Source organism: Quercus robur, chromosome 2, assembly GCF_932294415.1.
Source record: "Quercus robur chromosome 2, dhQueRobu3.1, whole genome shotgun sequence".
NCBI classification, from domain to species: Eukaryota; Viridiplantae; Streptophyta; class Magnoliopsida; order Fagales; family Fagaceae; genus Quercus; species Quercus robur.
In genome coordinates this window covers 14,608,212-14,620,861 of record NC_065535.1, presented here as the reverse complement: position 1 = coordinate 14,620,861, position 12,650 = coordinate 14,608,212, and the positions used below count along the sequence as shown (strand labels likewise).

General features: G+C 39.8%; 1 protein-coding gene across 1 annotated transcript; it reads right to left on the bottom strand.

The window, feature by feature from the left end:
• Nucleotides 1-7,653: 7,653 nt before the first annotated feature.
• LOC126695263 (uncharacterized) lies at nucleotides 7,654-8,836 on the bottom strand. Its single transcript, XM_050391943.1, has 2 exons — nucleotides 8,696-8,836; nucleotides 7,654-8,607 (listed from the first exon to the last, which is right to left on the bottom strand). The coding sequence occupies exons 1-2, from the start codon at nucleotides 8,834-8,836 to the stop codon at nucleotides 7,654-7,656; spliced, it is 1,095 nt and encodes a 364-aa protein (XP_050247900.1).
• Nucleotides 8,837-12,650: the final 3,814 nt, after the last annotated feature.

Genomic DNA, 12,650 nt, shown 5'->3' with positions numbered 1-12,650 from the left:
ATTTTTGAAAGTCCGCCTGTGGACATTTCTAGTTTAGTTGATTTTGACTTGAGTGGTTTGTATTTGAGTAGGCTTTGCCCTGCTCCTCCTTTGTCGTTCTAGTTTATGAAAGTTCCTTTTAACCAAAAAAAAAGAAATCATGGCTTCACTAAGACAATGGTAACAACACAACTATGAAAATTTCACAATAGAAACCTAAGCACCAACGCAAGTAAAAACCTAAGAAGCATTCATAATAGTTCATGCAAATTTTTCTATTTATTTTAAGAAGTTTTTTTAAAAAAAAATTTTACATAACCATGTTTCAAACTCACATCATATTATTTATTTTAAACTCTATTTCATTAAATACCAAAAAACATTTCTTGATTTTTTAATTGTTTATTTTTATTCATACACACCAATTTTACTCTCTTTCTTCATATTCATGATACATAAAATAAAAAATAAAAAAACTAAATACAAAATAAATAGTGTCTGTGTAAATTTACATGGTTATGATAGTTGTGGATGGATTTTATATAATTATTCATAGATTGATGTGGAAGATTACAAAGACCAATGTGGATTTGTAATTTAGAGAGAGAGAGAGAATCAATGAGGGCCAACAAATAAGGTTATGTTTGGTAACAATTTTTGTTTTCAATTTTCAAAAACTTGTTTTTAGGAATATAAAGAAAAAACAATTTTCTTTTATTTTTAAAATAAAAAACATGTTTGGTTAGTTGAAATTAAAAATATAGTTTTTTGAAGAAAAAAAATAGAAAATATTTAAATATGTTGTTACTAGAATTTGAAATCTAATACTAACTCATTAAATGAGATAGATTCATTAAATTAAATGCGCATTTGCCAAAGGCCTTGTAATTGAATTGGTACCTCCCCATGCACAAAGTGCTTGGGGATCTAGGGGGGAAAGGGTTCGAGCTGCGGGGTTAGCAGCATGTTATAATTATCTCTAAAAAAAAAAATTTAAATACACGTTTTTATTGATTTTTGAAAATTAAAAACTGAAAACAGCATTTTACATGTTTTCAATTTCCTTCACAAATTGAGTTTTGAGAACAGTTTTTGTTTTCTGTCCATTTTAAGTTGCCAAACAAGTATTTTAGTCTCAAAAATAGAAAATTATTTTTGGAAACAGAAAATAAGGGAAAAAAACAGTTACCAAACATACCCTAAGTGTTTTCCCTTTTTAAAACAGTTTCCATCTTGTCATTTTTTGGGACAACAAAAACCATAGCTTAATCGCTGCTAGCCTGCTCATAGACTATGTGAAAAAAGACAATTAAATAAAACACGTTAATGCTTCAATTTTAATGTGTAATATTTGAAATCATATCCTTTATTTGATGATAAAAAATGTTACTAGTTGAGTTAATTGAAACTCACATTAATCCCTATTTTTCATAAACTATAGAGAGATATTGTTGTTATAAGATATATATTGAAACTGGGTTTTTTGAAAATATAAAAATTACTTTGGCATAAAACACACTAGCTGTACTTGGTCAAGGGCTATTTTGAAAAATTAAAAATTGAGGCCACTAAATTAGACTACTTTCATAATTTCAGTTGAATTCTAGCCATTTCAACTAAATTTTGGTCATTGAGTCATTCTGGAGAAATTTTGAGTTGTACACTTGTGCTTTATGTACGAAATTTAAAATTTTAATGGAATCTTAAAAAAAAAAAAAAAAAAAAAAAAAAAAAAAAAAAAAAACCCTTTTATGAACTTATGTTGTTAAATGAGATAGCTTAATTAATTACAAATTTATGATCAAGTTTTATATATAGAGAGAGAGAAAAAAAAAAAGAGTTTAAATTACACCTGATGTAACTTTGTAAGAGTTACACATTTTTTAAACTATTGATTTTTATTAAATCCAACTGTTAAAAACACACTATTAGCCATCTCATCATCTTTCTAAAAATAAGTGATGAAGCATTAAATGAGTCTCTCCACCCTCCAAATCCAGCCATTCTTCTTCTTCTAAGCAATTTTCTGAGTAAATATTGAGAATGAAAAAACATTGAACTTTTCTTTCATTGCTTTTAACAGCGGAATCGAAGTCGTGTCCATGTTTTATCATTTTTTTTTCCTGCTAAACCTCTAGCACTTCCCTCTTTCCTTTTTTTTAAATATATATATATATATATATATATATCAGTGGGCTTCTTGTATTTATTTCTTTTAGGTTATTATAACCCATCTCATAGTTTTGTTGTGGGCACAGGCGCACAGCAAAAAGGTTAGTATGATTTTTTAAATAATATAGTGTATCTAAAGACTAAAACTCATCCTAGCACATAAAGACTATGCATGTGTTGCTTGTTAGCCAGAGAAATAAAGCAAAGTCTCGTACAAAAGTAACAAAACATCTCAAATTCAAAACTCATACACCACCGTGCACCCCGATACGCGGTGGTCACTCTACAAGTATAAGTACTTTGTAGGGTGTGGGGAGTAAGAGTCGGGATTCAAGTCTCCAAAAGAGAATTTCACACACATATACACTTAAATTAGGTTATAGTAGAATTTCTATCCTGTATAAAAAAATAAAAAAATAAATAACTCATATTGAAGTTTCTGCCCACACCAAAACCATATAGTGCTCTTTAACGGCTAGAAAGAAAAAAAAGGATATTGTGCTCTACAGGTGGAAAGAAAAAGGAAAAAAAAAAGTATGGAAAGAAATTAATAAGGAAAGAGTGAAAAAAAAAATTACAGTATTAATTAGGTAATGAGGGGAAAATGAATAACATTTAATGATGTTTTTCAATCGTTAGATTTTAAAAAAATTTACGGTGTAAAAAAGGTGTAACTTGAACTCATTTTATATATATATATATATATATATATATATATATATATATAAAACGGTACATCAATTTAAATTGGCATTGAAAGATTTTGTTCTAATAACTAACTGAATCGGTCCTTTGAATGGAATTCAAAATATTATGTGCAATACAAACTTAACCCATATCAAAATTGCAATAGAACATGAGCAAATAACCAACACAACCATAAAAGCAAAACGCTAAACAGCCTATACAACCATACACGGCTAAATTGTCATCACCCCCATTCAATTGTTGCCTTCCCTTCAATGGAGCCCATATCTATAAACACATTAGTTTCAAACTGCCACCAAAACCTACCTCCATGAGCATCCAAAGTAGTGGAGCTACAATTTTAGCTACTTGGCATCATAAAAAGTTATTTTATCTTTTTTACCTACTCACATGTTGCAGCAGTAGATCTATTTTAGCTTTTAATACAATAAAATAATATAAACATCATAATAAAATAATATATACCATAAACACCTATTTATTATTTTTTTCTCACTATTCATCTTTATCTCTGTCTTCTCCCTCTCTTCCCTTTTTGCAACCCACAGCCCCTCACGACACCACCACCATCACCACCACTCACTGTTGTGTCAACCCAACCCAGCCCACAACTCACAACCAATCCATGGCAAAACCCACCATCGATCTGCCACCGGCCACGATCCACCACCACAAACCCACAAAACCTATGTTCTTCACCAATTGGCACACCGCCACTAATCACCAATCTAAACTGTGGGGCCAAAGAACTTATGACCCGACCCACTTTCCATTAGGACCTAGGGCCCGTGCCGAGGAGAGTAGTTGCCAAGGACGAGTGGTGAAGGACCAAACAGCCTAGAGGTGCAGCCGAGGATGACCCTGTCCTCGGCATCCCGAGACTTCAAAGGGAAGAGAGGCATGTCGTCCAAGGCAACCTCCGAAGCGCCCCCAGAAGAAAAGGCGAGTAGAATGGGACTCACATGGGGGAACAGAGTGGGAGTGGTTCAAGGAAAAGACGTCCCTCCGCATTGAATGCGCCCACAAACGTCCTGGCCATATTGATGGGAAAAGACTCCTGAACAGTGTGGCTTCGGTTGTTGCAACTAACAGAAAGTAGGGGGATGCAGCTGATGGGACAGATACTCGAATAGGTACCTGCCTGATCAACAGATGGAGGATCAGGATCAACCATGAAGGGCTATATAATGTAAAGGCTTAGGCTCCAAAAAGAAGGTGGGATGGGCAAGATCCATGGACAACCATGGCTCGTCCCTGTGTGTCCATCATGAATACCATGACTAACCACCGTTCGGTGATCAAGGCCAGGCCTTTCAAACTCATGCTCTACAAATTATATTGTTCGGGCCTTTTAACGTACGAACCTAAGACTGGTTTTGGGATCGTTACAAATTGAGTCCTTATAATTGGCGCCGTTTGTGGGGAGGCTTGTGCGTTGGCACAAGCGGTGGATCGAGAAAGTCCCTTCACCACTACCAATGGTCCGTTGTTGTGCCCTAACGTAAAGTTCCACTAGGGGCTGCGCTTTGAAGTACCAGTGGCACGGGCAGTTCTTGGGGCTTCCAACGTCAAATCAACGTCCCACACCTGGGACGAGGGGCTGGTTCCCCCAAACTTAATGAAAATATCTAAGTTTTGGACAGAACCAAGGTATTGCATGGTCCTCGGATTCAAACCTATGGGAAAACCAACCACTTAATGAAGAAATCTAAGTTTTGGACAGAACCAAGGTATTGTATGGTTCTCGGACTCAAACCTATGGGGAAACCAACTACTTAATGAAAATATCTAAGTTTTGGGCAGAACCAAGGTATTGCATGGTCCTCGGACTCAAACCTATGGGGAAACCAACCACTTAATTAAAATATCTAAGTTTTGGACAGAACTAAGGTATTGTATGGTCCTCGGACTCAAACCTATGGGGAAACCAACTACTTAATGAAAATATCTAAGTTTTGGATAGAACCAAGGTATTGCATGGTCCTCGGATTCAAACCTATGGGAAAAATAACTACTTAATGAAAATATCTAAGTTTTGGACAGAACCAATGTATTGCATGGTCCTCGGATTCAAATCTTTGGGGAAACCAACCACTTAGTGAAGAAATCTAAGTTTTGGACAGAACCAAGATATTGTATGGTCCTCGAACTCAAACCAATGGGGAAACCAACTACTTAATGAAGAAATCTAAGTTTTGGACAGAACCAAGGTATTGTATGGTCCTCGGACTCAAACCTATGGGGAAACCAACTACTTAGTGAAAATATCTAAGTTTTGGACAGAACTAAGGTATTGCATGGTCCTCGGACTCAAACCTATGGGGAAACCAACCACTTAATGAAAATATCTAAGTTTTGGACAGAACTAAGGTATTGCGTGGTCCTCGGATTCAAACCTATGGAGAAACCAACCACTTAGTGAATAAATCTAAGTTTTGGACAGAACCAAGGTATTGTATGGTCCTCAGACTCAAACCTATGGGGAAACTAACTACTTAATGAAGAAATCTAAGTTTTGGATAGAATCAAAGTATTGTATGGTCCTCGGACTCAAACCTATGGGGAAACCAACTACTTAATGAAAATATCTAAGTTTTGGACTGAACTAAGGTATTGCATGGTCCTCGGACTCAAACCTATGGGAAAACCAACCACTTAATGAAAATATCTAAGTTTTGGACAGAACCAAGGTATTGTATGGTCCTTAGACTCAAACCTATGGGGAAACCAACTACTTGATGAAGAAATCTAAGTTTTGGACAGAACCAAGGTATTGTATGGTCCTCGGATTCAAACATATGGGGAAACCAACTACTTAATGAAAATATCTAAGTTTTGGACAGAACCAAGGTATTGCATGGTCCTCGGATTCAAACCTATGGGGAAACCAACCACTTAATGAAGAAATCTAAGTTTTGGATAGAACCAAGGTATTGTATGATCCTCGGACTCAAACCTATGGGGAAACCAACTACTTAATGAAAATATCTAAGTTTTGGACAGAACCAAGGTATTGCATGGTCCTCGGATTCAAACCTATGGGAAAACCAACCACTTAATGAAGAAATCTAAGTTTTGGACAGAACCAAGGTATTGTATGGTCCTCGGACTCAAACCTATGGGGAAACCAACTACTTAATGAAAATATCTAAGTTTTGGGCAGAACCAAGGTATTGCATGGTCCTCGGACTCAAACCTATGGGGAAACCAACCACTTAATGAAAATATCTAAGTTTTGGACAGAACCAAGGTATTGTATGGTCCTCGGACTCAAACCTATGGGGAAACCAACTACTTAATGAAAATATCTAAGTTTTGGATAGAACCAAGGTATTGCATGGTCCTCAGATTCAAACCTATGGGGAAACTAACTAGTTAATGAAAATATCTAAGTTTTGGACAGAACCAAGGTATTGCATGGTCCTCGGATTCAAACCTATGGGGAAACCAACCACTTAGTGAAGAAATCTAAGTTTTGGATAGAACCAAGATATTGTATGGTCCTCGGACTCAAACCTATGAGGAAACCAACTACTTAATGAAGAAATCTAAGTTTTGGACAGAACCAAGGTATTGTATGGTCCTCGGACTCAAACCTATGGGGAAACCAACTACTTAGTGAAAATATCTAAGTTTTGGACAGAACTAAGGTATTGCATGGTCCTCGGACTCAAACCTATGGGGAAACCAACCACTTAATGAAAATATCTAAGTTTTGGACAGAACTAAGGTATTGCATGGTCCTCGGATTCAAACCTATGGGGAAACCAACCACTTAGTGAATAAATCTAAGTTTTGGACAGAACCAAGGTATTGTATGGTCCTCGGACTCACACCTATGGGGAAACTAACTACTTAATGAAGAAATCTAAGTTTTGGATAGAATCAAGGTATTGTATGGTCCTCGGACTCAAACCTATGGGGAAACCAACTACTTAATGAAAATATCTAAGTTTTGGACTGAACTAAGGTATTGCATGGTCCTCGGACTCAAACCTATGAGGAAACCAACCACTTAATGAAAATATCTAAGTTTTGGACAGAACCAAGGTATTGTATGGTCTTCGGACTCAAACCTATGGGGAAACCAACTACTTAATGAAGAAATCTAAGTTTTGGACAGAACCAAGGTATTGTATGGTCCTCGGATTCAAACCTATGGGGAAACCAACTACTTAATGAAAATATCTAAGTTTTGGACAGAACCAAGGTATTGCATGGTCCTCGGACTCAAACCTATGGGGAAACCAACCATTTAATGAAGAAATCTAAGTTTTGGACAGAACCAAGGTATTGTATGGTCCTCGAACTCAAACCTATGGGGAAACCAACCACTTAATGAAAATATCTAAGTTTTGGGCAGAACCAAGGTATTGCATGGTCCTCGAACTCAAACCTATGGGGAAACCAACTACTTAAAGGAAACCTAGATACCAGGCTCGGCCTAACAATATGCATGACGTCTTGGATGATGCCTATATCTCCCAAGAAGTGTGTTCAGACACAAATTCAACGTCCTATGGGCGCGGGTAAGTTAGAATTCCGGGATATGATCCTAAATATATCATATGCACAACCATTCATACATGTTAAAATAACTAGTTCAAAAATCAGGAGATCCGCAACAATAGTAAGCATTAGTAAGGGCAACTAACATGTAATTTAAAGGAAGAAAAGAATTTCATATATGTCGTTAATAAGTTCCACTGCAATCAAACTATAAGGTTTTCAAAACAAAAAGGAAACTAGTTAAATAATTAAACTGGAAACAAATACGAAGGTTGGTCAGGGCTGCTACTTCTTCAATGTCGTTTTGCCCACGTCCTTGGAAGGCAGAGCAGGACTAGCCTCGGGGCCCTGGGAGGCATCCCCTTCTTGGGAAGGCTGAGCAAAGTCGGTTTCGATGCTCTTGGGGACCTCAGTAAGGGGAATTGCCTGTAGGGGCTGAACAAGGATGGCTGGCTCCTCAGCATCAGGGATCTGAGCGCTGACCGTAGGCTCGGCACCCTCTTTGGGCATCTCAGGATTCATACCTCCAGGTGCTTCCATCGCATCATGAGGCTCTCCTCCTTCCATTGACTCGTTAGGAGAGACGATGATCTTTGCATCTTCTGACTGAATAACCTCTGCCTCGTGTTGATCGCTCATAGCCTCGGAGCTGGCGGAGGCGGTCTCATGGATGGCTAGAGGATAAAATATGCTTTCCGCCTTCCACAAATCAGACGAAGCATCCACCCCAGCTCGTTTTAAGGCTTCTTCCCAAACCTGGGAGCAGTATAGTCTGCATACTCCAGGAATTTGAGCTTTAAGGGAGGCCTGGGTTTCAGCCATGCCCGTCTCGTAACCCTCCTCCTCGGCCTTGTCCCTAGCAGCTTCGGCCTCGTTTCTGGCAAATTCAGCTTCCTGCTTGGCCCTCACGGCTTCATCCCGGGCAAACTCCGCCACGCCCTTATCATTCTCTGCCATGATCAGTTTCTTCTTCAAATCACTGATTTGCTCCTTAGCTATCTGCAATTGCTCCTCGGCGTCGAGTAAGTGCTTTGTTTGTTCCTCGGCCTGTGTTTGGGCACCAGTTAACCCTGCCAAGGCAGTATCCCTCTCTCGGGTAGCCTCCTTTAAGTCCTCCCTAGCCTTTGTGAGGTCAGCCTCGGAAACTTTGAGGGTCCGCGCAGCATCTATACGTTTGGTGTGTTCATCCTTGGCGGCCTTACTCTGCCCCTTCACTTCATCCTTCATCCTATAGGTGGCCTAGATAGCTTGCCAATTGAGACAAGTATATTATGAATGAAAATCTAGGAGCCAGAATTGACAGAGCCTTAGGTTTCAAGGGTCTTACCATACCCAGGTACCTCTTCACGCTAAGGAAAATATCATGCATCCTCATGTTCTTTAACTCTTCCACATCAGTAGGAAGTAGCATGGTTCTCCCTAATGCGTCGGCCACATAACCGCCATCGCCGTCTCCAGGGTCCCTCATGGATGCGGTTTCCAGCAATGGCTCCCCGTGGAGCATTGGGGCGAGAAGTCAAGCGCTCGGCGCGGATTGGGCTTCGATCCCCTTCCCCTTGCTTTTGGCGGATTGGGTTTCGATCCCTTTACCCTTGCATTGGTGCCCAATCTTTAACTGTTTTTAACTCGCGGGGATTCATCCCTCTCCTAAGAGGATTGGGATTTTCCCCCATCCATGGGTTCCTTCCCCTTGGGACTCCTCTTTCTCTTTGAGTCAGTGGGCTCCGGCCGAGGAGGCAGAGCTGATTAAAGAGGAGCAGGAAGTTTGGGGCCGGGAGATTGTGGCTGTGACTTAGTAGAGGATGACCTGGTCTGGACGAGCTGGGGCTGAGGTAGTGGAGACGGAGCATTGGATTACGGTTTTCCCTGTGCACCCTTCCTCGGCTGGCCCTCAGTGAGGTCGAACAGGCTGGTTGGGGGCTTTCTCTTAAGACCCATCTTGGCTCGGGAGGATGTTCCCACTGACAACAGTTTAGCTTCGGACAAGTCTGGATCACCTAGATCACCAGAAGGATCCTCGGATAGGTCGGCTTGGTCAAATGCCCCAAAACCCTCCTCGGATTGACCCAAATTACCTTCGTCCTCTGCTGCGTGATGAGACGACGAAGAGCCTACCAATGGGATGCCCTCTGGGATAGGAGATCCTTCAGAGATCAAAAACCCTTGTTCGACTATGGTAATTTTTGGAAGCCAAGGACGGTTAGCGCTGATCACGTGCTTTGGGTCGGCAAATGACTTCTAAAGGGGAGTGTACCCTAAGATTTTGTGAGCGGCTCTGACTTGACCATCCGCTTCATTTACAAAAACTGCCGCTTGAAGAACAATTTCCAAATCAACTCGGTTAACCAAATGAAAGTGTCGGTGAAAGGCGTTTGGATCTGCAAAAAAAAAAAAAAAACATGTACATGGTTAGTAACCGAACCGCATCATATTAAAACGGTGCAAAGGATTGGCACCCTTCTACTCTCTATACCCCACTTGGCTCTCCCTCCACCATCGGGCATGGAAGGCCATCATGCCATTCCCTGGATACGATAAGAAAGTCCTTGTTCAACCCTTTCTTGGAGTTGGGAAGGCACTGGATTAGCCGAACCCTATCGTCTCTCGTCTTCATGTAGTAAGATTTGCCATTCAAATTTTGGAGATTGTAGCACCAATTTACGTTATGAAGGGTTAGTCTTAGCCCCATTTTTTCGTTCAAGGCATCCACACAACCCAGAATCCTAAACATATTGGCAGCGCACTGGGTGGGAGCTAATCCGAAATGCCTAAGGTAACTCTTCATTACCGATCCCATGGGGATTCTCATACCCCCCTCTACAAAGGCGAGAATGAGAATTGCCACCTCGCCCGTCTTTCTCAGAAGATGCCACTCCCCCATCTTACAGTGCCTCAAACTCACGTTGGAGGGAATCCTATAATTGGCGATGAACTTTTCCATCGCCTCTTCAGTATCAACCAATTTTTTCAATTTCAATTTAACCATCTCTAAGAGTTGCTAAGAAAACTCAGTGGATGACGGGAGAAGGAAAGGAACAAGAGAAAAATAAACTCAGAAAAGAAAAAGCACGAGTTAGTGATAACAGAGAACTTACAGAAAAGAGGAAAGGTGCCTCGGACAGGCTTTTTGTGCTAGAGATAGACTTGAATTTGGATAAAAGTTTGGATGAACCCAGGGTATACGCGTTAGAACTCTTAAGTGCAAAAGTGAAGAGACAAATCAGTTTCAAAAATCATTTATACCTCCCATCGAAAATAACTGCACGAATTTTCCCGCCCATAAAGGCAAGGAAATCTCCACCGTTAGATCACCATCGCGCCGTTGAACGTGGGAAGCACGGAGCCGCCTGCATTTAATGAGGACACGTTTCACCTTCCAAAGGCTCCAGGAACGTGTCTCGGGCAGACGAAGAGTTTCGGGAACCGATAGGTGACAAGGATTGACAAGCTTTGACAGAGGCCTGATGTCATCAAAACCCTCCTATCCGGTCGAGGATCCGGATAGCAGGATTTTAAGGGGCTATTGTGGGGCCAGAGAACTTATGACCCGACCCACTTTCCATTAGGACCCAGGGCCCATGCCGAGGAGAGTAGTTGCCGAGGACGAGTGGTGAAGGACCAAACAGCCTAGAGGTGCAGCCGAGGATGACCTTGTCCTCGGCATCTCGAGACTTCAAAGGGAAGAGAGGCATGTCGTCCAAGGCAGCCTCCGAAGCGCCCCCAGAAGAAAAGGCGAGTAAAATGGGACTCACATGGGAGAACAGAGTAGGAGTGGTTCAAGGAAAAGACGTCACCTCCGCATTGAATGTGCCCACAAACGTCCTGGCCATATTAATGGGAAAAGACTCCTGAACAGTGTGGTTTCGATTGTTGCAACTAACAGAAAGTAGGGGGAGGCGGCTGATGGGACAGGTATTCGAATAGGTACCTGCCTGATCAACAGATGGAGGATCAGGATCAACCGTGAAGGGTTATATAATGTAAAGGCTTAGGCACCAAAAAGAAGGCGGGATAGGCAAGATCCATGGACAACCATGGCTCGTCCCTGTGTGTCCACCACGAATACCATGACTAACCACCGTTCGATGATCAAGGCCAAGCCTTTCAAACCCACGCTCTACAAATTATATTGTTTGAGCCTTTTAACGTACGAACCCAAGACTGGTTTTGGGATCGTTACAAATTGAGTCCTTACACAAACCATTAAAAGCCAACATAAGCCAACTGCAAACTCATCCACACCCGAACCCACCACAAAATCTAGCAACCCACGACCACGACCACAACCACAAGATCTACTAATTTCCAAGTTCTATTAGAAATAAGAGATTCCATCTCATCATTTACAACCTCTTTCCAAAATATAGCATCAGGTGATGTTAAAGCCTCTTTTAAATTTTGGGGATTTTCCTCAATGTTAAAAACATAATAATCAGGACCAAAATCATTTTCAACTCTAGCTCTTTTACTTCTTCTAGGTTCCATTTCAAAATTTTCTTGATTTTGTAGATGTGAAGTAGAAGAACAAGGTTGTGACAAAATATTTTCTTCACCCCCACTATTTTTCAATTTAATAGTAAATTTTTCTTCATGAAAAATTGCATCACCAGATTCAAAAATTATTTTGTTTTCAAGATCAAAAAATCTATAGGCTGCACTATTAATCGCATAACCAAGAAAAGTACAGGTAGTAGCTCTTATACCTAATTTAGGCATTTTAGGGTCAGTAAGCCTTACATAAGTAAGACAACCCCATATTCTCAAATATCCCAAATTTGGCTTATGTCCTTTCCACATCTCAAAAGGTGTGCTGTATGACTTTTTATGTAGCACCCTATTAAAGTTCTATTTTTTTCTTTCAGCCACACCATTAGAAGCAGGTGAATATGGTGCAGTAGTTTCATGGATAATTCATAAAGACTGAACAAATGAGTTGAATGCACTTGATTCATACCCACGGCCTCTATCACTTCTTATTCTTTTTTTTTTTTTTTTCTACCAAATTGATTTTCAATTTCTTTTAAAAAATCTTGAAATTTTTCAAAAGCATCACTTTTATTTTTCAACAAATAAATAATTGTATATTTTTAGAAATCATCAATAAAAGTGATAATATATCTATTTCCTCAACGAGTTAAAATTCCCTCAAATTCACATAAATCAGAGTGAATTAACTCAAGCAATTCGGTATTTCTTACAACACTTTTATGAGGCTTTTTTGTAATCTTAGCTTGTCTACAAGTTTCACATTTTTCAAAATCTTTTGACAGTCTTGGAATTAA

What these genes read in the sequence shown, in the direction of transcription:
- LOC126695263 (XM_050391943.1), bottom strand. Translation starts at nt 8,836, where the DNA reads ATGAGGGACCCTGGAGACGGCGATGGCGGTTATGTGGCCGACGCATTA. An exon ending in TGAAGAGGTACCTGGGTATG is followed by an intron (nt 8,608 to 8,695) that starts GTAAGACCCTTG and finishes CAAGCTATCTAG; the next exon opens with GCCACCTATAGGATGAAGGA.